The 26,480-nt window shown below is 34.3% G+C and overlaps 1 protein-coding gene across 2 annotated transcripts; it reads right to left on the minus strand.

Moving 5' to 3' along the window:
• Positions 1 to 8,322: 8,322 nt before the first annotated feature.
• LOC136024964 (uncharacterized) lies at positions 8,323 to 19,869 on the minus strand. Of its 2 annotated transcripts, XR_010616984.1 has the most exons (3): positions 19,688 to 19,869; positions 12,023 to 12,156; positions 8,323 to 8,515 (listed from the first exon to the last, which is right to left on the minus strand). XR_010616984.1 is itself a non-coding variant. In XM_065700567.1 (2 exons), exon 1 carries the CDS (start codon positions 16,345 to 16,347, stop codon positions 15,250 to 15,252), a length of 1,098 nt encoding a protein of 365 aa, XP_065556639.1. In that variant the 5' UTR covers positions 16,348 to 16,566; the 3' UTR covers positions 8,323 to 8,515; positions 12,023 to 15,249. The 2 variants fall into 2 exon arrangements, 1 of the variants encoding a protein (XP_065556639.1); XM_065700567.1 differs by lacking the exon at positions 19,688 to 19,869 and having other exon boundaries at positions 12,023 to 16,566.
• Positions 19,870 to 26,480: the final 6,611 nt, after the last annotated feature.

Raw genomic sequence — 26,480 nt, forward strand, 5'->3', positions numbered from 1 at the left:
ACTCTCCTAAAATTAAAAATATAATTAGAAAGGGTAATTCAACCCGTTTTGTAGGAAGTGATAAAATCTGACGCGAATAATGGTCTTCATTCATTGGTTAATTCTTATGTAAGTAATTTTGGGCTGCTTCTATACAAAACTATTCCTCTGCCCTCTAAAAAAATAATTTTTCCGTCTGTCTTATATATACGAAAATTTGCAGAACTTTCCATGCCCCACTTGCATCTCATGGTTGCGGCAATAGCTGCAAACTAGCACAAAGAAAACCAAGGGTCATATCAGCCAAGAGCTTAAAAATACTCTTAGAAAAATCTCTCTCTTGTAGGATAATTTGACGTTAATGCTGATTCAGGAATGATCGATATTACTTACATTCATCTTAATAATATAAGTTGATTTAAACGGGTTGAATTAGATGGGGATACAGCTGAGCAAAGGTTCAGTAGGGTTCCTCTCATCCACTATTCTTATTTTTTAATTGAAGCCTGAGATCTACATACACTTCCCCCCCGCTCTCTCCAGTTAATTTTTGTTGAAGCCCAATTATTTAGTATTGTACAGTAATATTAAATAATCAAAACCTTGATTAAGTATTTAATATTCTCATTACTTAATCCAATAAACTACCTGCGAGGCCTTTTCTATTCAAAAAACCTTATATGTCCCCAGGGCATAGCCTACAGGCCTTGCCTTGAGAGCTGTGGTGGGGAAGGGGAATTGTCGTTCTCAATTATATATTATCTAGATCTTTCAAATACGCTGAACAAAATGGCTGTCTAGAAATTTTGACTGGAAGTGTTTGGAAACAAGATGGGTGTGGAAGGGGGGTTGGTGGCCCCCCAATCACTTTTGACTATTGAAAAAAATACTAGCCCTATCAATATCCATTCAAGTGAGCCCTGAAGTTTATACGAAAACTCCTTTGATACGAAGTGCCCTAAGAAAAAAAAAAAAAAAAAAAAAAAAAAAAAATTGTGCTTCACGCTTAAGTTTGAATTCGTTCTGACTTCTAAAATACGAATCCTGAAGCACAAGGGTTGTTGAATTTGAACAATCAGGATATTTTTAAAAATACCAAAAACTTTTGTGGGAAGAGCGAGACGTTAATGATAAGGCAACACCCCTCATATATCTATTACTCCCGGTTCGCTTCAAATTTTAATGCTACTTCTTAAAATAGTTCCTTTTTTATTCAATATACCGTCTTCAGATCGGGCCAGCATTAAGAATCTGCCGATCAAGGATCAGAGAAGATCAAACCAACAAGCGAATCGCGTTGAAGCGAATAATCAAGGTTTTAATAGGTTTAAAACATTACTGCCCACACAGACAGTTTGGTCAACGAGATAAGGAGTGATTATTATCATATATGCAAAAGAGTGTCTTAATTTTATTGGTTCACATTGTGTCTTATTTCTGGAAAGACAAATAACCCATCATTTTTAAGACCTGATTGGTTTCAAAGCTACCAATCTGAAATCTATAGTGAATCAAAAGAACAAAAAGCTGAACTTCGCCTGATTGGGTGTCCTTTCTGAAGATTTTAAGTCAATTGTCAGAATGAAAAGTTTTTTATCACAAAATCATATATTGCTAGGGCACGGCGGCGAAGCCACAGACAGCAACAAGAAAAGACATTAAATGGCGAAAAGAGCAAAAACTGGTGCCTGCAAAATATTTGTATATATTTCAACAAGGGATTACGACAATTCAAAGACTCAAAAAAGAAAATCAAAAGTTTGAAGCTTATTAGATGCCGTTGTTAGCAATCAGACTTGCTTTAATAATCAAATATCTTTGAAAAGACCCCGATATTAAAAGTCATCAAATTGTCTCAAATAGTCTGTGGTTAGAAAACAAGCGACAATCAGAATCCATGTATAGAAGACTGCCACGTATCGAGTGACAGGGAATAGCGGTGAAGCCGCTGAAATATAAGAAGTCAGCCCCAATATAAAAAGTCTGCAGATTGTCCATTTTTGTACAAATACAAAACCTATCTTTGTACAAAAGGAAAATGACGGAGCAATACAAAGAGAAAAATCATGATGATTTTAAAATAGTTACTTTAAGGACTTTGTTAGTAACGATTTGAAGGTTCTAAGGCGTTTCAGCCATTTCATCAATATCGTCAGCTCAAGCTAGCTTGTTTATCATGACACCCCCTAATAGTACGCCAAAAGTTGTTTCCAGCAGGGAAAAAACTGCTCTGACGAAGATATAAAACAATTCTAGGGACAAGGTACATCATTGAAGGACTCTTGAAGAGGTTCGGAAGCTCTTATTGAAACCCTCACTAGTCATGGCACGAATTCTAAATTTAGAGTCTTAATCTTTGATACGGTTGACTAGGTTTCATGGAATTCCCTAATGGAAGAAAATATACCAGAGACTTTTTCTCAAAATAGCCAAAGGTCAAATGCTTTTTGAAGTCAATGAAGAGCTGGTATAGGTTACGTGCGCGATCCCGATATTTCCTTTGAATTTGGTGCACAGTTCAAATTTGATAAATGGTCGATCTCTCGGGGCTAATCCGGTTTGTTACTTTTGAATATCTGAGGAAGACACGGCACTGATCTGTTCAAGCAACATGCTGGTTAGAATTTTGGTGGTTTGAATAGTTAGGCTAATAAGTAGGCAATTATTACCTTCTTGGGGTCCTGCCCCAAGACGTGGGGGTAAGTTTCCCCAATTAGCTACAATTTCGATCCCAAACCAGAGCCTACAAACAACTGATACACAATGAAATGTATTTGAGCAATGAAATGTATTTGAGCCAATTCCTACATTGAACACAGAATTCCTTACTATACGTGTATATCCTGTAGGGACTTAGAGAGAAAGAAATATACCCCAAATCAAATTCTTGAAACTTTCAAACAAAAGTTTTTAGTTTAAGTTTCTTTACTTTAAGATCCTTTTCAAGATTTTCAAGAATTCCGAAGGTTTCCTTATTTTTCTCAGTTTCCAACTTTTTTCATCAATTTAGCCAATTTCAAAAAATCTCATTTGTTTATTTAAGAGATATACTTTAATTTTTGTAGCTTTATGTTTAGTTTAGCGCTTCCATAAATTTAAAGTTCTACTCAAAGAGTTTGGGATGCTGATAAGACAAGAATCTCGAGTACTTAGACTTCAAAATAAATATGAGAGCTCTGAATGTGTCAAAAGAAAAACAAATTAAAAGAAAGCTATGAAAGAAAAAAAGCATGAAGAACTGTAAAAAAAACTTCTTATGGTTTAGAAATCACTTGAGCAATAATCCAACAGAACTAGAAAATTGAAAATAAGCTTCAGTTGAGTATAACTGTGATCCGTTAAAATTTGGATTTTATTTAAAGATGCAATTTCCTTTTGACCCAACCGAATCTTTTTCTTAAATCAGTTTGATTATTTTACCCCTAAGATATTCCATTCATTATAGAGCAGTTAGCAGGGGCAGATCTTGAGAAAAATCTTGGAGGTGGGAACCGGACCAAGGGTGCCAATATGATTCAAGCGTAATGATACGAGGGGTGTAGATAGCGCTTTCGTCAGACCAGTTTGTTCGTGTGAATCTGGTTGGTGCTGATGCAAAATGACAGAGAAACCTCATTGAAAGCCAGTAATATTTTCCAATAGCAGTAAAATGCGTATCGAACACTTCGTGGTAACAAACTGTAAAAAGGAGTTATCCGGCTCAATAGTGATCGAAACTCTAAAACACGAAATTTTGATACCAATAGTTAAATCAAAAGAATCGCATTTTGATGCTGATTTGAAATATGTAAGTTTCATCAAGTTTAATGTTACCCATCAAAAGTTACGAGCCTGAGAAAATTTACCTTATTTTAGAAAATAGGGAGGAACACCCCATAACAGTAATTCAATCTTGACAAAAATCACACCGTCAGATGCGATTTTGTCAATAAATGTAATAATCAACTAACGATAGGGTAAGTAGAACCTTACCCTGAGTAGAAGCTTCACTGAAATGCTTTATAGCCAAAACAGGGTTTCTGGACATTTGCCCCTTACGTTTAACAAGTAAGTTTTTACTCATCGATCAGTATATTCCAAATTTCGGTTTTTATAATTTTTTTCAGACACACTTATAGATATTGCCACCATGAGCAAAGAAGAGGATTGTTCATTGAAAAAAATAATGTGAAAGTTTATTTTTATTAGCTCTAAAGGGCTAAAAAAAAACACCGTTTCGGTGTGGTGAGACCACTTCAGGCCGGGGATTAACAGTTTCAGAAACTGAGTAACCGGTCCTCTTTTCACCCTTGGATTGGCACACCATTTCAGATACGGTATTATTAGTAATTTCTCAATATCTTTGACATGTTTTCCTTTCTTTTATTGTACTCTATCGTTTGATTTTTGTTTATAAATAGGGCATTCATTCACTCATTCAATGAAAACACTACCTTTAAATTTACCAAGTTTTAAGACTCTGAGGCTGCAGGGTGACCTCGAGGAGTTGATTCCCTCGAGGAAATTATAGTTTAGTATACATACAACACAGCATTTGCCCTGGATTTTGATCAATAGATGAAAAGAATCTACATGCCTTCTAGCTTGATAGTTCCTAAGAGAAACTCCTAAAGAAATGTTCTTTCGGGATTAAAACATATTCCAAATCTATTACACTTCCAATCTCTCAACATAGTCGCATGATTCAGCTCCACCATTTATTCGAACCATATACATTGCAATAGCCTGATAGTTCTGCTAGTCAGCAAACAGTTTATAATTTTTACTGAGGAAGTAATATAATATATAAAGTAATAATATATTCTTACTTTCTGTCAATTCTACTAGCTACAGGACAAACTCCTTTACACTCAACTTCGAACCTGACTAGTTTAAGACATATACTTAAACTCCATCTATTAGTTTTTTTTTCAATTCAAATACAATAACATATCACAGACTTCCTATATTTCCATAAATTTTAAAATCTTCAGGAACATTCTCCCGATATAAAACAGGGTCAGCACGGAATTCAGCATACTTTAGTTCCAGTTTTCCAAACTCTTTGGAAAAATAATCAACAATGACCTTTCGGCGAGATGACCGGCATCAGCTGACAACATTTCACTCGTACAAGATGGGCACTTGAATTTCTTGCGAGGTCCAACCTAATATGGAGGAGTTGATCCCCTCGAGGAAATTATAGTTTAGTATACATACAACACAGCATTTGCCCTAGATTTTGATTAATGGATGAAATTATTACATATATGAGGGGCATCACCCCACCCTCAATACCCTGCAATTTACAATAAAGTTTTTTGAACTACTTGAAAGCCCATTCTATACAAGCTCCTGTGAAAGTGTATTCTAAAGAAGCTGAGATTAGCTTCTATAAAAAAGTAAGGAACAACATTAAAACTCAAAACAAAAATAAATTATTTCGTAAATGCTACTCAATACTTTGCTCCTTTACGCTAAAGTTTTACTTTTTGTTCCAATTATTTAAAATTGAATCACAAAGACCATATAGTTAGATTAGTAGAACAGGTTGCAAAAACAGGGTGACCTCGAGGAGTTGATCCCCTCGAGGAAATTATATTTTAGTATACATACAACACAGCATCTGCCCTGGATTTTGATTAATGGATGAAAAGAAACCTTTTTTAGTACATCTTGTACTAAATAAACAATTTTCATTCCAAAATTAACAAAAATTTTCATAGCTAAAATTCACTCAGCTAGATATTCATGAAATTTCCAACTGGACAAACTTGGATTGAAAAATTGCTGAGATATTAAAACTAAAGTGCCTTGTCTCTATTTTCATCCAACTCCATGTTGTTTGAACTGTGAATATTAGAATTTTTGTTTTCTAAATAATTGGCTAGCAAGTTTAATGTTCTTGCACTTCCCTATTAAATTTAGTAGTTTTTGTTCTAATTTCAAACCAATTTGATTGATTTTTCCTTCTCTTGGTCGTTAGATGAAAAAACAGCTTTATTCTGGTGCATATAAGGCATGACCTGAGATATCTCTGATGTCAAACGGTTGACAAATAGCTGGACGGTAGACTTACAGTTGTTCTTTTTACTGTCAGCTTTGCAATAATTTACAGGTGTAAGTCCAGGTAAATATAAACATGAAACTCCATATACACAGGAGCAAATCACAAGCAATTTATCAAAATCGTTCATGCTAGCCTGTGTCAATTATAATACAAAATGATTTTTCTTATTCAATATACTTTGAGTATAATGATCGGACATGATTTATTATCACAATTCTTCTGCAGTTTTTCACGAAACTGCTTAAGGACTCATATGATAATTTTGATGGACTAAGTAAAGTTTTCTTTAAAAAAAAATTGTTTGATATTCAATGAAAATAATTGTTCTTCTACTATTAATTTTCATTTTCTCGGACTATTCTTGTGAATGTACATAAATGAAGAGTGTATCAAGTCCTTGTACAGTGAAAACTCAAAACAAAAAAGGTTTAGAAATTAGAAATTTCAATTCGTAGGGTGACCTCGAATTGAATAGCTATTAGATGCATATATCTGGAAAGAACGTATTTGTTATCTATAACGGCTTAAGAAATTAAGTGAGATGATGAATGAATCTAAACTGCTAAAGCAAAAGGCATGGAAAAAACTTTCTGAGGTAAAGATGAACAAAAATGGACAATGATATCTACGGTTGCAAAAATCCGTAATTAGGTTTTAAAGTATTTCTCTAATTAAAATCTTATTCAAAACTGAGAAGTTTTGAATAATTGCCCTGGATTTTGCCACATTCTTCCCACATTCCACGTCAACTTCACTTACTTTTGCTTGTCTCAGGACGCAAGCTCTTTGGGTTTTTTTTTTGGGGGGGGGAGTTGTCATCCTCCAAAATACCTTGCTCCTTTACTCTAAAGTTTTACTTTTTGTTCCAATTATAATCTAGAATGGGCTTTCAAGTAGTTCAAGTAGTTCATTCCATCCTTATACTACTGACCAAAAAAACTGGAGGGCACTTAGGCCCCCTCCCACGCTAATTATTTTCCCAAAGTCAAGGTATATAATCTATAATTGGAATGTAGCAAAATTTACACATATTTCTCATCACATTCTTATAGGTAATAATCAGTTGTATGGGGTGTCTATTAGAATCTTCTATGCTGTACCGTCAACTTCACTTACTTTTGCTTGTCTTTATCTTTCCCTGGATTTCAAGAGGTACCATTTGGAAAAATATGTGTAAATTGCAGGGTATTGAGGGTGGGGTGATCCCCCTCATATATGTAAAAACGGATTTTAATCCGTTGACTTTGGGAAAATAATTAGCGCGGGAGGGGGCCTAGGTACCCTCCAATTTTTTTGGTCAGTTATTTTCATTGAATTTTTTCTATTGAATATCAATATATTTTTTCCCAAGAAAGTTTTTTCCATGCCTTTTGCTTTAGCAGTTTAGATTCATTCATCATCTCACTTAATTTCTTAAGAAGCTATAGATAACAAATACGTTCTTTCCAGATATATGCATTTAATAGCTATTCAATTCAAGGTCACCCTACGAATTGAAATTTCTAATTTCTAAACCTTTTTTGTTTTGAGTTTTTACTGTACAAGGACTTGATACACTCTTCATTTATGTACATTCACAAGAATAGTGCGAGAAAATGAAAAAAAATAAACAACTAGGCTATTATAGGCACTACACTAGGATGAGCTTCTTCCTGGATATATCGTAGAAAATATCAGATAAAAAGGACCAAGCGTGCAGAGTGTAGCAAGAGGGCTCATTCTAACGGAAATGAAACTTTTATTTTTTGGTAAACAAAAAAACAGAAGTATCCACAGAAACAGTTCAGTTTTCTTTAGGATATCTTTATGGTTTTATATGCCTCATTTCTCAGTTTTTACTGTCATTTTTACTTGATGTATGATAATTGGGCCAGATTTTAACCCCCCCCCCCTTAGGATTTTGACGAAATTACTCCACTGGGTAGGGGGATTGGGATGCATTGTCCAGTTAAGCTTGTCTACACGATATGTTTCATAATAACCACCTGTATATATCATACGGATGTTTAGTTTTTTAGCAGCAATTTAAATATTAATTACAAGCTTGTGCAAATTCTACAAAACAGAGCAGCAAGAATAATTGGAAAGTACGTACAAATAATAAAGACACCATTGTATACTTTAAATCTCTAAGGCTACTCAATGTTGGACATATAAAAGGACTATCATCCCGAGACTATGGGGGAAGGGACGTAAATTGTGCACAGGGAACATATAACGTTCTTACGGAAGGGAACATATAACGTTCTTACGGAAGGGTCCTATATTCATCTATGAGCATAAATATGATAGTACACAGTTTATTTATGATATTTTTCACAGGTAACTTTTGACATCACTATTTGTAGCTATCGCTGCAACCAATAATATAACAAGGACCGTTTCCTGACGCAGAAACAAAATGTTAAGAGTCAAAAGTGGTTCTATCTCTGATCAGACCAGACACCAACTGCTGCACGATTGTATGTCTTCCTCCTTCACTCTGAACTGTTAAGAGGAATTTTTTTGAGACAAAATTGAAAACAGAGATGAAAACGTCAAACTTTACCTGTAAAAGTGGATGGTTGAAGGGTAGGTAGCCCCCCAACCACATACTGGATAACATCTGTTCCTTTTAAATTGTAAAGTCACGGTTTTTTTTTGTTAAAAAAGGTCTTTTTGGGGTCCACAAACTAAGAACATTGCTTTTTGTCAGCAGAGATAGAAGATAATCAAAAAAGCGGTTCTACAATAATAAAGGGACCCTACTACAGCACCGTAAAAAGCGACCTTGAGTCCCTGAATTTTCCTAATGTTCTATCAAAGGCATGCTCTAATAATATAATGCCAGAAGTTATGGCATTATATAAGATAATGACCCCCTCCCTCCTGCATAAGACGATGAAGTCAAGGCTTTTACAATAAAAAATAAATAGAAAACGTTGGAAGCATTCAATATGACTATTAAATGGATATCACTCCAGTATGCCAAGTGTTTCATTAAATCTGTATACTCAGAACAATATAATGCCAGAAGTGAAAAAACAAGTCATAAGTTTACAAAACAGGCTAGATGGCGGTCAGCTGTCTTCTGACAAGATATGCTGTATTCATCTGACAAGAATGCTGTATTCATCTTCAAAATTCAAAAGCTCAAAATTCAAATTCGATTTTAAAAAAAATCGCAAAATAATTAAATTTCTTTTTATTTCTGGGAACCAGGGGAAATAAATGATAAAGAATTTCGTCCATTACTTTTGTGAAGTCCGTTTTCTTCCTGACTTTGCCAAATTTTTTCTTCTGGACGTAGATACTAGCTTGTGTATTTCTAGTTTGTTTTAACTAGACTTTGACGTAGAAACCAGGTGAAACCAGTTTTTTTGTACCGTTGTAGCTGTTATACCATATTTCAGAAAGTGTAGTGCAGTTTCTTTGTTTCAGTCTTTTTTTTTCTCTTTTTCTTTCTGGGCGGATATTTATCATGTAGCTAAAATATTGGCTTAAGTTTTATTTTAAGTATCTTAAGCATCTTAATTAAGTGTTTTAGGAGAAAGTCCTTATTCTGCTTAAGTAGGTAACTTTTGGGCACCAGTAGCAAGTAGCCAGTTACTAGTAGCAAGCATTTCCGATTGGGCCTCCAAGACCTTCAAAATGCCATTGTTTAAATCAGATAAACTAAATCAGTCCTATAATTTTTGAAGCATTTTATTAAAAAAAAAAGATTTTTCTCTGCTCTTATTTTTGAGGATTCCCCCATAAACATTTAGCTAAAATTGGTGTAGCGAGGAATTCTTTTGAGACAAAATTGAAAACAGAGATGAAAACGTCAAACTTTACCTGTAAAAGCGGATGGTTGAATTTTGGGGGGGGGGAGTTGTCATCCTCCAGCTCATAATTTCCGTATGTTGCAACTACGCTGAACAAAAGGCTACCTCACGATTTTGATTGGATGTGTTTCTGGAAATTATTGGCGTTAGGAATGGGGGGGGGGGTCTCTGGTTACCCTTCAATCACTTTTGACTACTAAAAAGGGCACTAGCCCTTTCAATTTCCAATCGAATGAAGTTTCTACTACAATTCATCTTCTGGAAGTTTGTACTGTAACTCCTTCTAAACAAAGTGTCCTGTTCTAAAAGAGAAATGAATAAATAAATACATTGTGCCCACATTGCTCTTTACTTAGGCAGTGCTATTTTGCTGCCTACTATTCCAAACATATAAATACATTAGTTTTAATATTACCCATCAAAAGCTACAAGCCTGAAAAAATTTGCTGATTTTCGAAAAAGGATGAAAACACCCCAAAATGTCAACTTATCGAAACGAAAATCCCACCATAAAATTCCACATTTTTTTAATTAGCTGCAAAAATGTGGAACTTTTTTATTTTTTGCCAGAAAAAAAAATTCAAAAGAGCAAACATTGGCCACACTTGTGGTCCCTAAAATTCAATCATCGCAAAATTTTTCTTTGACGGTTGCCTCATTACTTCGACCACAAACACAAAAAAAAATGTTTGGAATATTCGACTCAAAGTGAAATTGTCAGTTTAGTTCTACTATAGACCATAAGAAATTTACTTAACTAACTTTCCTAATTTTTGTTCGGATTATAATGTATATGGTTTGAATAAGTGGTGGAGCTGAATCATGCGACTATGTTGAGAGATTGGAAGTGTAATAGATTTGGAATATGTTTTAATCCCTTTATATTATCTTATTGATGCGAGGTGTTTAATGATTCAATTGAAAACTCTTGATCTACGCTTTTTTTAGTTTTTCTTGACAGCACCATTGTAAAGGTACCACATGGCACTGTTTGGTGTCATTTCTGGAGTTGCAAGGCTAAAGCATAAAAATGATACCATAATAATCGTCACAGTCGAACACCCTTGACTGAAGATTGATAACTCCTCTTCTTGAATACTACTCCTCCCAGCCCGCTTAGTAAGTAAAAACTGTAGCTTTTGTAGCTTTTGACTAGTAACACTGAATTTAGTGAATTTTATATATTTGGAATCAGACTAAAAGGTCAGTGCTTTTGAGGTATGGTATCTGTTGTTATCAAAATTTCATTTTTGAGACTTTCAATTAATATCCAGCTGAGCTGCTCCTTAGTTTGTTGCCATGAACTGTTTGATATATAGAAAGAGCATCAAAACTGATCCAAATTGCATCCTTTTTATATCAAGGTCTTTTAATTTTTCCACAAGGTAAACTGAATTTTTAATGCATAATGTTTGTGTAGACATAAGGAGACAAAAATTGTGGGCAACTATTTTTCCAATCTGGCAGCTGGAGAGCTATAAGAAGCCAAAATAGGGTGCAAAGGAACTCCATCTTTGTGGGTTTTGGTTGACCATAAAATTTGAGAGCTTCTTTGACAATAAAATTGACAATGCTTCTTTGGAATATGCTTGCGCAGGAGTTTCTTTAGCACAGCAAAGGCTAACTTGATTAACCGATGATTTGAGTATCGTAGATGTAAATGTTAGCAAAATAAATTATTTTTTGGAGACTGTTAATTTATCTTTATAAGTAAACAGTATATAAATACCTAGATATAATATTATGTGCTCAGTTAGTCTCATCAGCTTCAAAATGAGTTAAAATTTCAAAAGAGCAAACATTGGCCACACTTGTGGTCCCTAAAATTCAATCATCGCAAAAATTTTCTTTGACGGTTGCCTCATTACTTCGACCATTAACACAAAAAAATGTTTGGAATATTCGACTCAAAGTGAAATTGTCAGTTTAGTTCTACTATAGACCATAAGAAATCTACTTAACTAACTTTCCTAATTTTTGTTCAGATTATGATGTATATGGTTCGAATAAATGGTGGAGCTGAATCATGCGACTATGTTGAGAGATTGGAAGTGTAATAGATTTGGAATATGTTTTAATCCCTTTATATTATCTTATACAAGATACTCGGTGCTAAAAAATTTTTTAAAGGTTTTCTACCCTGGTAGGTTGAAGTTTAAGATCTATGGACTATAATATATAAAACTACCTTGTTTGCAAAATTTAGTAGGACATCACAGTCTGTATGTTGTTCCTCTTTTTTTGCATTTGTGTAGCGCTCAGGACTACAATCTCTTGCTCCACTGTCGATCTCTCCACTACAATATGAATGAGAATTGGTACCTAATAGTGAAAGACAAACTGTGTATTCAGCTAAATTTAGAATCATAAAAACTATCAGTGATTTCTTTTCTATTTAAGTTTAATTGAAGCAAAACTGGTCTATAATTTTTGCTATAATTTCCATTCAGAATCATATTGCATTTTTTTATTCGTTCAACTATAAATTCCCATAGGATACAACCACGAGATGAGCTAGAAAATATACGCTTTTCGAACAGTTCGTTTTATCAAACTGTAAGTAAGGAATGATCCGGCTCAATAGAAAGCAAAGCTCTAAAAAACAAAATTCTGATATCCATAGATACATCAAAAGAATCAACCTATTATGTCCATGCCAACTATATAAGATTCATTTGGCTCAGTGCTACCCATAAAACGCAGCGAATCTGAGGGAAATTTGCCTCATTTTTGAAAGGGGGGAACTATCAAGCAAGAAGGCATGCAGATTAATGAATTTAAAGGATGATATTTATTTTTTGATTTAAATTTTATTATTTAGTTACTATTTTGTTTAAATTCTTTTTGCGTTTAAATTCTGTCGTATGCTTCTTAATAATATAGTTTTGTCAAATATATTTTATGTGTTTCTTTTGAAATATTTTTTATCTCGGTGTACCAAAAATTAAATCATCATTCAGACGTAACTTGAATAAAAGACATTTATTCTTGTAAACAATATTGACAATACGAGATTATTACATTGATGTCGTCCTGGACAATGGGTGTGATGTGCCCCCGTTGTAGTTGTGTCCCTGTGTCCCAGTCGTCATTTATAGTCGACAAACATGACGTCAGTCGACACACAAACATGACGTCAGTCGACACACACGTCCCAGTCGTCATGTGTGTCCCGGTGTCCCAGTCTGTAATTTCTCTTTGAGTGTCCCGGTCGTCATTTATATTTCCTGTGTCCCGGTCTGTATATACATTCGTTTTCGAATTGGTATATGATGGAATAAATTTTTTGTGTTTTCCTTTTTTTCTTTTTAGTTTTTTTTTGTTTTTTACCTTTTTTTTTAGCTTTTTCAGTTTATTTTATTTTTTATTTTTATTTTTTTTTGTAGTTTTTACCTTTTTTAGTTATTTTTATTTTTAGTTTTTAGTTTTCTTTTTCTCCTTTATTTTTCAGTTTTTTCCTTTTTTTAGTTTTTTTTTCTTTTTCAGTTTTTAGCTTTTTTAGTTTTTTATTAGTTTTTTTTTTACTTTTTTTTACTAATTTTAGTTTTTTTTTCTTTTTTAGCTTTTTTTGTAGTTTTTACCTTTTTTAGTTTTTTTTTCTTCTTTTGTATTAATGCTAAAGCCAAGGTTCGAATCTGGAACCTCTCGGACCTAGAACCTGGAACATAACGCTTTACCAACTCAGCTACTTCGGCTTGAATACATTTACCTTATTTAGTTTTTTTTATTTTTATTTTTATTTTTTTTTTAGTTGGAAGAGCGCACGAGGTTTGAACTTCTGCACTGAGGACGGTCAAGTGGAGGTCTTGAACGAAATTTTTGCATATTGTTCAATTTTTTTCACTGGCTGTTTACTGTCCTCAGTCTTCTATTCTTTGCAATATTGTGTTTTGACAAAATACATTCTTATCCTTATGGCTTTACATTTATAGGTTTTTGGGCAAGGGAGCCTGGAGGTGTTACATAAATGTAATTTGTCCCCTGTTTTCTTCAATCAATATTATTGACTTATGTGCGTTCCTTTCAAGAGGTTTTGGCATCATCCCATCAATACCTTTTGGACATATTATCATGTAATCTAAATTGTTTTTTTTAGTTTTCCTAGCACCAAAATTAGCGATTGACCTACCTGTTTTCAGATATCTTTGGATTTCTTGGGTGCCAGGATTATCAATTTGATGTGGCCACTTTATATCTATAGAAGCCCACCCAGGTACCGGTAGTCTCCACGTAACGAAGAATAATAAAAAGGAGGGGGGACAAACTATAAGAATAAAACAACACAAAGAAAAGGACGTGGGATCTTACGATAACCAGTGTACGAGGGGTCCAAAGCCAAAGATGAAGAGTTTTAAAAAAACACTATTTACTATTTTTCGTGTATAGCTATCGTAAATAAGTTTTCTAATAGATGCCACTAAATTACATCTCTTTCTTCACATCTCTGTGCTTATTAAGTCACAAAATCCTAGGGGAATTGACATAAACAATTTTCAATTATATTAATATGTAGTCCGAATTGTTCAGCCTTTTCTGCAGGTTTGTTCACGAATTCTTGAAGCTTTGACGGCTTCTATGAGCCCAACAGTGTTGGTGATGTCGACGTTCCAAAGAGGTTTTCCTAGAATTTAGATTCCATGCCCGTTTATCTTTTTAAGGATGCAGTCTACAACTAGGACGAAGAGGAGAGGTGATAGGACACAGGCTTGCCTGACGTCAGAAATCATCATGAGGCCGCGTGCGGTGCCGTCCAATGTTTCAACACAGCATTCCGTCTCTTAGTAACTGGCAACTGTTAGACAGTTTAGCTTCTCGGGAATACCATAGAACCACAATAGTCTTCACAGGGTTTAAAAATTTACTGAATCAAATACTTTTTCGGTGTCCAAGTAGAGTATACACAAGTGCTGTGTCCATTCGTTAGATTCCTCCGGCATGGTGCTTATAGTAGAGATAAGGTCAAGATCGTTTTGGCCGGAATCTCTGCTTTTCTTTGCGTAAGTGAGGATCAAGGATAGCTTGGAGTATTTCTAATGTTATCACAGTAAAGAGCTTCGCTGGGATCGATAAAACATTGATTCCTCTATAGTTGCCACATTTTATACTAAGTTGCCGTTGTCGTTTGACTATAGTTGCCGTTTGACTAAGGTTCCTGTTCTCCGATAGTTGGTCATTGCTCTTTATCTGATTGCACTTGATCATTTCAGCTGAAATGCGGTGTCTACTAGGAGCCTTCCCTTTCTTAAGTTTTTAGCTGTTGAGAGTAACTCGTTGGCTCTCGGATTTTCATCAGCGATGTGACGACAAATGTGAAGAGTTTGGTCTAGTATGTCCAGATGGGACCACTGGCGTTGGAAAATTAAGCAAGGCTTTAAAATATCTTCATTTGCCACTCCTCTGAACTGCCACTCCTCCTTAACTAATGCAATGAGGTTCAAAAGCATATCTGACGTTTCTCAAATCTTCATTACTTACATACCTAAATATCTTGTCAGCACATACATATGGTAACTCAGTATAACTGTTAAAGCTTTCATGGGCTGTTTCTAGTAACTCATTTCTTTTCATACCCTCACTGAAGTTATTTTTTAGTATGCTAGCATATAATGGAAACTCCTTCTCGTAGTTTGATGTTGTTAAAACTTCCACCACATGTTCATTCCTCATGTATGCTGCTAACGAGCCTACACCCTTTCCCAAAATGTCATAAAATGATATAGTAGAATTTACAATTTTCTTCCTTTTCATCCTTGCTAGTTCTGTCTTACATTGATCCAGAAATTTTCTTTCGTCGTCATCGTTAAAGTCAATATAGTGCTTTATGAAACTTTTAGATCGTTCATTTTCTTGAACTACATATATATTTGCCGCTTTCATTTTTATTATGTGGTATATAATATGGATAGCAGTCTTTTCTCGCCATCTACGAACAAAATCGTATACGAAAAAATCTCTACCTGGTAAGGCTGGTGGACCCATCCAAGCAGCTATCAAATCACTTATCAGATCAAGAGCCATATAACCTTGTGTAGACATAATATTTATGTCAGACCCATATTCCAGAAGAGTTTCAACAGCTCTATCACGTGCTCTAAAACAAGCATAATGAAGAGCTGTTCTCCCATAATTGTCTTTAGAGTTAACTCTAGCACCGTGCTGTAGCAATAATTTCAGAGTTTGTGAGTCTCCTTCTAATGCTGCTTCATGAAGTGGACTTGAACCACATTTTTCTTTCCGCATCCGTTTGAATTCGTATCCATCTAAATATTTGTCTGAGAAAGTATAACGCTTGATTAATTTCTTTCTAGTTCTTTCTAGGTTACTTTCACGAACACCAATTAATTTAATGTTTACCATATTAATTGTTAACAGTAGTGTGGTTAACAGTATTCCAATCCAAATCCATAATCCAATCAATATCCATAATCTATAATCCAAACTGTTTATCCGCGATAGAAAGTTTAATAAAACTGTCTTCAAGCTGGATACTATTAAAACTCCATCCACTGTCATTTTATGTTCTTTTCTTGATGTACCTTAAAGACGAATAAAACCCTTTTTTCAAATCTGAGCTATATATTGAGAGGATGACGTCATAGTTTTTGTACTCCTATGATGTTTGTGCCTTCTGAAATGATTTTCAATTAAATTACGTCATTTTATTTGCAAGTAATTGATTACACCATAGTATTAAATCAGACTGCTTGTATTGATTGTAGAATGTATAGCCTGGATTTGAGTGCCCTTCTACACCTATTCACAGAGAGTGAGTAGCCTCTTACAAGCGATGCATTCGATTCGTTTTGCCTTAGGAAGTAAGATATAAGGCCTTAGCTTATGTATTGTTTGATAGTATTGTTAATTAGTTTTTTGTAATATTTCAAAAATAAGTAGTTTCACTCTATTTGACATTATGAGATAGGAGGACATTATGAGATAGGATAGGATTAATAAAATGAAAATATAAGCTGTAAATGCTGTGGCAGAGCTAACACTAGGGAGTAGAATAGCTTTCTTGCTCGATGCTGATGGCATTTTAGGAGACCATTAAATACGGACTTGAAGAAACTTTTGTCATCTGCAGCTTATTTTTCAATTGTATTCTACGTCGTTTATTGTTCCGGATAGTTTTCTTAGCGGGTGAGTTACTTTAATCATAAAGCGTGGACAGAAACCAGAAGAATCCAATACACTCACTTGTAATTTTAGTAAAGTGTTTGGATATATTCTTTTCCCATTTTCTATTTTTGTTTTTGAGTGACAATCAGCAAGTTACACCAGTGAATTAGATGTACATTTGATAGTGTTTTGCTACCCAATTTTTGTATACGGTATGAATTTTTCAGTTATTTTGGTTTAAAGTGTTTGTACAAGTATGCATTCCTGCGACTTAAAGTTTAACACGTTGAACGCATGTTTGTTGTTTTGTACCTCAAGCTGGAGTACTTTCTTCAAATATTTTGAACTGTTTGATACATCACTTTTACTAGTGATGATAACTTTATGCACAATGCATAACCAAAAATAGGAGGGATGCTCCTATTTTTACAGAAAAAACTGTATCTTAAAATGCACTTTTTATTGTTTTGTTGTAATATTATATGAATCAGTTTGCTGCAAAGTTTTCAAAGCCAAAATTTTTTTTATTATTATGATCAGTATTCTTTACAAATTACTAAGTTAAAGACCTTGAGTTTAGATGATTAGTATATTTTGATATGCTTGAATTTTCTGACCAAATTAGCCTCCTTGAAATGTAAAGACAAACTGGTTGTGTCCGTGCTTAGTCCCGAGCACAGATATAACCTTGGAAGGGGCTTAGTTTTTCCCTACGGTCACTTTTAGCTTTTAAAAGGGATTTAAAATAAGAGCTCTGAGGCAGGATATCCTTCTAAATATCAAATTTCATTAAGATCCCATCAACCGTTCGTAAGTTATAAATACTTTATTTTTTCCGAATTAACCGACCCCCCCACTCCCCCCAGAGGGTCAAATCGTGCAAACGACTATTTCTAATTTAATCTGATCCGGTCCCTGATACGCCTGCCAATTGTCATCGTCCTAGCTTACCTGGAAGTGCCTAAAGTAGCAAAACCAGGACAGACAGACCGACAAGCCGACAGAATTTGCGATCGCTATATGTCACATGGTTAATACCAAGTGCCATATAAAAAAAAACACACAAAAAAAAACAAACAAATAGACACGCATGCTTTATCTGTCTTCTTGCAAAAAATACAAAATTCCACCTTTTTTATGATAGGGGCTTGAAACTCCTACAGTAGGGTTCTCGAATTAACTGAATCTGATGGTGTGATTTTGTTAAGATTATTTGACTTTTAGAGGTGTATTTCCCCCTATTTTCGAAAATAAGGCACATTTTCTCAGGCTCGTAACTTTTGACTGGTAGAACTAAACTTGATGAAACTTATATATTTAAAATCAGCATTAAAATGCGATTCTTTTGATGTAGCTATTTGTATCAAAAGTCCATTTTTTAGAGTTTTGGTTACTATTGAGCCGGGTCGCTCCTTACAACAGTTTGTTACTACGAATTGTTTGAAAATGTAACTTGTAAATGAATAAAAGTATTATATTCTACTATAACGTTAATCGCCCAGAGAGGGGTCTATCAAATACCTTATGACTGTGGAAATTACTATGTTGGCAGGACCCATAAGAATCTAGAAAAACGGCTGCACTAGCATAAAAAAAGACACAGACAAGGCATTAATTTCAAATAGTTCCAAAAACTCCTTTGATTCTGCTTTAAGTTGGCATATATTTAATAATATCTCCCACGCGATACTTTTTGAAAAAAAATTTCATTCATCAGTAATCATTTGGGGACAAAACAGGTGGGTTCGTGAATCAATCGAAATTAATCTAAAAAAATAAAAATATTTCTTTGAACAGAGACTTGGGGGAATACTCACTAAATTATTTAAGCTCAAATTTAATTAAAAATTATCTAACAAAATATTTTACTAAACCGATTTATAATAGTATTGAACGAGTTATAAAACGAGTTCAGTTCGCATTTAGCATTCATTCAATGCAGTTGCATTTCGCTAGCTCTGATAATTGGTGACGTGTGATTATTGACACGAGTATTTTGGATGCTCGGATATTTGGATATTTTTTAAGAGTACGGTGAAGCAATCCATTAGCAGGTCCTGCGTTTAACTGGGCCACCTGTCAAACGGTGATTGCCACTGCTGATGTGGACCTGCCCCACTAACAGGTACGAGTTTCGGTAAAATTGGTGCAAACAGTATTACTGGCTTTCATATAAAGTGAATATAACACTTGATGCCTTTTTTTATGCTCTTTACAAATATAATAATCGCTTCTACCGCAAATTCAGATTTAAGCCCTTTTTGACCTCTTGACCTCTTAAAAATGACCTATATATGGGGTCATTACAAATCTGTAATAGTTTAGAAACAAATTTGGGCTATATATTTGCACATCAGGGGGGTGGGGGTAAAGCATAGCATATATTAAATACGCAAACTAACGATTGATGTATTTTTTTTTTTTTTATGTGTTTGTGCACATCGTGTTTTAATGAGAAGAGAAATCACCAGTACAACAGCACAAACACATAAAAAAAAAAAATACAGCAATGGTTAAAATAGCGACGAAGACCACACTGCCTTTCCATAACAAACAAATACAACGTAGAGACAATAGGGAAAATTTCAAGACAGTGGAAATTATTTCTGTAGATATTTCGGCCCTATGTCCAAGGGCCGTCTTCAGCACAATACAAGAATAAGAGAGAAACTATATATATATATATATATATATATATATATATATATATATATATATATATAAAAGAACTTACATCAAATTGTGAGGACTAAAACTGAATAATTAAAAACACTTTTTAAAACTTTTTTTTAAAAATAGCCCTAGCATCCTTACTTCAACGAAGTTCAACCAGGACTGGCGAAAAGAATGAAATGAGAATATAAGCTCATTCAAACTGAAGAGAATAAAATGATTAGATGCAATTTCTTAAAGCTAATCTTGCTTGTTTAGCAGCCTATCTCAAAGGCCTTTTCGTAGTTGGTTCAGTACTATTATAAATCGGTTTAGTAAAATATTTCGTTAGATCTTTTTTAATTAAATTTGAGTATAAAGAATTTAGTGAGTATTCCCCCAAGTCCCTGTTCAAAGAAATATTATTATTTATTTTGAGATTAATTTCGATTGATTCTCGAACCACCTGTTTTATTCCCAAATCATTACTAATGAGTGAAGAATTTTCAAAAAGTATCATGTGGGACGGATTATTAAATATATGCCAACCTAAAGCAAAATCAAAGGAATTGTTGGAACTATTTGAAATTAAGGCCTTGTCTATGTCATTTTTATGCTGTTGTAACCGTTTGTCTACATTCTGATGGGTCCTGCCGACATAGTATTTTCCGCAATCACATGGTATTTGATAGACCCCTCTTTGGCGAGTAACTGGGGTCTTATCTTTACCCGAGTTTAAGAAATTGATGATTTTAAAATTATTAGTAAAAACTACGTACAGATTATTTTTTGTGCAAATATTTTTTAATTTTGTTGTGATCTTTGGGATATACGGAAGATAGACAATATTTGAGGGCTTATCAGTAGCCTCACATTGTGAAGTATCTTCTTCGATTTTACAAGAATGTCTTTTTATTCTACGGTTAATTATTTTATTGACAAAAGGAATGGGGTATCCATTACCAAAAAGAATATCTCTGATAAAGTTTATTTCTGCATTTATATATGAATTGGAGCAAATATTCAGGGCACGATCAATGAGGTTTTAAAAAGTGTTTTTAATTATTCAGTTTTAATCCTCACAATTTGATGTAAGTTCTTATATATATATATATATATATATATATATATATATATATATATATATATATATATATATATATATATATATATATATATATATATATATATATATATAGTTTCTCTCTTATTCTTTTATTGTGCTGAAGACGGCCCTTGGACATAGGGCCGAAATATCTACAGAAATAATTTCCACTGTCTTGAAATTTTCCCTATTGTCTCTACGTTGTATTTGACAGCAATGGTTAGTTTAAGTATTTAATTTATTCTATGCTTTACTCCCCCCTCCCCCCCGATGTGCAAATATATAGCCCAAATTTGTTTCTAAACTATTACAGATTTGTAATGACCGCATATACAGGTTATTTTTAAGAGGTCAAAAAGTGCTTAGATCTGAATTTCGGTAGAAGCGATTATTATATTTGTAAACAGCATTAAAAAAGGCATCGAGTGATATATTCACTTTATATGAAAACCAGTAATACTGTTTGGACCAATTTTACCCGAGTTTCAAACAGCCTGTCTTGATCAAACAGAATTTTAAAAAGGGACTTAGAACTTTCAATGTCTTACCATCTGAGTCCCCTCCGAGGTTTATACGACCATTTCTCAAACTTTATTGGCCCCCAGGGCATAAGTTACAACCCTTACCCCAGGCTTTGGGTGTGGGTGGTTATGCTGACCCCAAAGTTTTTGTTATCTGATCTTTGGGCAATTTTGGACAAACTGGCAATGTCAAAATTTTGATCAGATGCATTTGGGCAAAAGAGGGTGTGTGTGTAGAGGGGGGGATAGATGCCCTTCCCCGACCCCTTTTGACTCAGAAAAAAGTAAATAGAACTTTGAATTTCCAATCAAATGAGCCACCTCTGAAGCTTGTGCAACCTCTCCTACACAAAAACTTTATATACCCTCGGTGCATAACTTAAAATATTTTCCCCCGGGCTCTGAAGATTTGGTAGACCCCGGAGTTCTTAATAGCCGATATTTGAACTATTTTTAATAAAACGGCTATCTCAAAATATTTATCGGACGGGTTTGGGAAAAAGGCTTGAGATGGCGCTAGTTGCTCACCGATCTCTTTTGCCTCATAAAAAGTGAGCTATAACGTTCAGCTTCCAGTCAAATGAGCCCTCTGTGAAATTTATACGAGCACTCCTTCTATAAAACCATGTATGCCGCAAGGGCATAACTTACAACGTTGCCCCTGAGCCCTGGAGTGTATTTTTGACCCAAAAGTTTTTGTTACTTGATCTAGTTTCCCTCCGATCTCTTTTGACTCTTAAAAATTGAACTAAAACTTTCAATTTCCAATAAAATGAGCCCTCGCTGAAGTTTGTACGAGCATCCCTTCTGGATGCTCGTATATAACCCCATGGCATAACTTAAAACACCTTCCCTCGGGCCCTGTGGGTTTCTCTCGACTTCGGAGTTTTTGTTATATGATCTTTGAAATATTTTTAACAAAATGGCTACCTCAAATTTTTATCGGATGTGTTTACAAAAGGTTTGTGGGGGCTAGTTGCCCTCTGATCACTTTTGACTCTTAAAAAGGGCACTAGAACTTCTGATTTTCAATCGAATGAGCTGCCTCTGAAGTTTGTACAGTTACCATTTTCATATGACGTGCTTCTGAAAAAATAATAATAAAACATTGGAGCCGTATGACTTTTACTGTAGGCAACCCTATAGCGCTGCCTCTGATATTTCAGACAAATCCGAAGCCATTCAAAAAAGTTAGGAAGCTGTTCATATTGTTGTTCGCCTATGTCTTCAACAACTCTATCGAACTTGAAATGTGTTTATCCAAAACGTCTGTCTTTTCTTTTCCTGACATTGGCGTTGTTGATGCTATTGTTCATTAGCTTAAAGCACGTTTTTTTTTAACTGAAAGTAAAAAGAAACATTAAAAATTTAAACGAACATAGATTATTCCGTAAGCACAAGGGCCTGTCCCCTCCTCAACGCTCGACTCTTTTACGCTTAATTTTGACTCTTTCTCACAAATCTACTTTATAAAACAGTTAAAATTTTTAGCGTAAGGAGTGTGGCGTTGAGAAGGAGACAACCCCTTTCATATACAGAATAATTTCTGTTCATTTTAAGTTTTAATGTCACTCCTTACTTCCAGTTCAAATTTTTTTTTTTTTTTTTTTATTTCTGAAAATTTTTGAATTAATGCATGTTTTGAATTTGGATCATTGAACTTAAATAATTAATACGAAATTTACATATTACCTTTACTTTTTTTTAAATAATAATAACCATGTAATAATTTAAGTTTGATTTTTGTTCCAGTTGTTCAAGAATGGCTTCTGAATCTCAAAGGTTCTTTAATCAAAATAATCACCAGCAGGCACCTCAACCAGCATAATCACCTCAACCAGCAGGCAACAGTTTTTTATGGCACTTGATATTAACCAAGTGACATGTAGCAATCGCAAATTCCGTCGGTCCCGATTTTGCTACTTTAGGCACTTCCAGGTAAGCTAGGACGATGAAATTGGCGTATCGGAGACCAGACCATATTAAATTGGAAATAGTCGTTTTCCCGATTTGACCATCTGGAGTGGGGAGTGGGGGCCCGTTAATTCGGAAAAAAATTGAAAAAATGAGGTACTTTTAACTTACGAACGGGTGATCGGCTCACAATGAAATTTGATATTTAGAAGGAGGATATCGTTTCTCAGATCTCTTACTTTAACTCCTGACCAGATCTGGTGACATTGGAGGGGGGGAGTTGGGAGGCGGAAACCTAAAACTTGGAAAACACTTAGAGTGGAAGGATCGGGATGAAACTTAGTGGGAAAAATAAGCACAAGTCCTAGATACATGACTGACATAACCGGAACGGATCCACTCTCTTTGGGGTAGTTAGGGGGGTAATTCTGAAAAATTAGAAAAAATGACGCATATTTAACTTACGAAGGAGTGATCGGATCTTCATGAAACTTTATATTTAGAAGGACCTCGGATCTCTTACTCAGAACTTAGGACCTCAGACTCAGATCTTTGGTATTTATATCTTACGAGTGGGTGATCGGATCTAAATGAATTTTGATATTTAGAAGGACATCGTGACTCAGAGCTCTTATTTTAAATCCTGACCGGCATTAAGCCTCTGATTTTCGTTTTAAATAATCTATTGATTCTTAGGATTTTGTTAGAGCTCATACCATATGAGCTCTTGGCTCTTATTGCCTCGTCACAAGTGCCATGTGAGCTCTTAGCTCTTGTTTTTTCTAATTTGTCCTTATGTGAACTAGCTATGTGAGACATGGGTATAACCACAGTGGATGAGAGGAACCCAACTGAACCTTTGTACAGTTGTATCCCCATCTAATTCAACCCCAATTAAATCAGCTTATATTATTAAGATGAATATATAAATAATATCGATCATTCTTGAATCAGTATTAACATCAAATTATTCTACAAGAGAGAGATTTTTTAAGCGTGTTTTGAAGCTCTTGGCTATTATGAGCCTTTTGTTTTCTTTGAGCTAGTTTGTAGCTATTACTGTAGCTATGAGATGCAAGTGGAGACTGGAAAGTTTTGCAAATTTTCATATATATAAGACATACGGAAAAATTATTGTTTTTCAGAGGGCGGAGGAATAGTTTTGAATAGAAGCAGCCTAAAAACACTTACATAAGAATTAACCAATAAATGAAGACCACTCTATTCTTGTCATATTTTATCACTTCCGACAAAACGGGTTGAATTACCCTTTCTAGGGTACCTAGTTGAGAAGGCTAGAGGACCTTCTAGGTCCACTTGAGAAGGCTAGAGTACTTCAAAGAACATCTTAATCATGATATCCTTCCAAACCCTTCCGTCCTTCACCTCTCTCCTCTTACTGTCTCAGGCCCCAGCCCAACTCCTCTCCATTCTGAAGTTTCTAGACACCATCCGAGTTCAGAAGACAAATAAGAGCCCTGGACCAGATGGAATACAAGCAGAACTGCTGAAAATCCAGAGTGGATACTATAGATTTTTTTTTTCACAGGATCCTATCTGCTGCCTAGTAATAGGAACATTTCCCCCACTTCTTGGTGCAGGGCCCCAGGAAGGTAATAATTGCCATGTTATTAGTAACTGTTCAAACTACAAAAATTCTAACCAGCCTGTTGCTTGAACGGATGAGAGCCATGTCTTCCTCAGATATCCAAAAGTAACAAACCAGATTAGCCCTGGGAGATAGACCATTCGTCAAATTTGAACTGTACACCAGATTCAAGATAAATATCTCGAGCACGGCCGTAACCTTGACTTCAAAAAAGTATTTAACCTTAGGCTATTTTGAGAACACATCTGGAAGATTCTCTCACATTGCGGAATTCTAAGAAACCTAGTCGACCTTATCGAGAATTAGGATTCTAAATTTATAATTCGTGCCATGACTAGTGAGAGTCTCACTGAGAGCTTTCAAACCCCGGCAAGAGTCCTTTAATGATGCATCTTGTCCCCAGAACGGTTTTACATCTTCGTCAGAGCAGTTTTACCCCTGCTGGAAACAACTTGTGGCGTAAACATAGGGGGTGTCATGATAAACAAGTTAGCTTGAGCTGACAATATCGATAAAATGGCTGAAACGTCTTAGAACCTTCATTACTAACAAAGTCCTTAAAGTAACTATCTATTCTAAAATCATCCTAATTTTTCTCTTTGTATTGCTCAGTCATTTTCCTTTTGTACAAAGATAGGTTTTCATATATATATATATATATATATATATATATATATATATATATATATATATATATATATATATATATATATGTATATATATATATATATATATATATATATATATATATATATATATATATATATATATATATATATAAATATATATATATATAATATATATATATATATATATATATATATATATATATATATATGTATGTATATATATATATTTATAGATATATACTAGCTGTTGGGGTGGCGCTTCGTGCCACCCCAACACCTAGTTGATGTAAATAATGACGAAGACCACACTGCCTTTCCATAATATAACAACAAAAGCGAGAATAATGAGGACTTTTTTCCCAAAACAGTGAATCAACAAAACCTATTTGAATATTTCGGCCCTATATCTAAGGGCCGTCTTCAGCAAAGAAAAAAAAAACAATAAAACACAATAAAAGTTCTCAGTTAAAAATCCATTTTTTTTTTTAAATAGCCTTGGCATCATTACTTCTTAACGAAAAGTTCAGCCAAGACTGTCTGATAAAAGCTAACATTTTGCAAGATAAAAAGGTTCATTCATTTCACTAACTGTATTTATTAAAAATTGGAATGATTTCTTATTGCGATATTTGCCTTCTCTGCAGCTAATCTGATAGTTCTTTTGATATTGGGCTTGTTTTTGTTCGTTCCTATTTTTGTTTTATTTTGAATTAGATTATTTTCTATAATTAATTTTGTGTACATAGGGTTGAGCGTGTATTCACCCAAGTCTCTATTTAGGGATGTCTTATTATTTAAGTTTCATTTAATTTCGATTGCCTCACGGACAGTTTGTTTGATTCCTAGGTCATTGCTAATTAGAATTGTTTCGTCAAATAGAACATTTGGATTTTCAAAAATATGATTACTTAGAGCTGAATCGAAAGATATGGAGTTATTTTTATATTTTAATGCTTTTTCAATACTTTCTTTGTGTTGCTGCAATCTTGTTCCTAAATTTTGGTGGGTTCGACCAATGTAATAATTTCCACAACTACATGGTATTTGATACACCCCTCGTAGACGAGTAATTGGGGTTTTATCCTTACCAGAATTGA

Source organism: Artemia franciscana, chromosome 3, assembly GCF_032884065.1.
Source record: "Artemia franciscana chromosome 3, ASM3288406v1, whole genome shotgun sequence".
NCBI classification, from domain to species: domain Eukaryota; kingdom Metazoa; phylum Arthropoda; class Branchiopoda; order Anostraca; family Artemiidae; genus Artemia; species Artemia franciscana.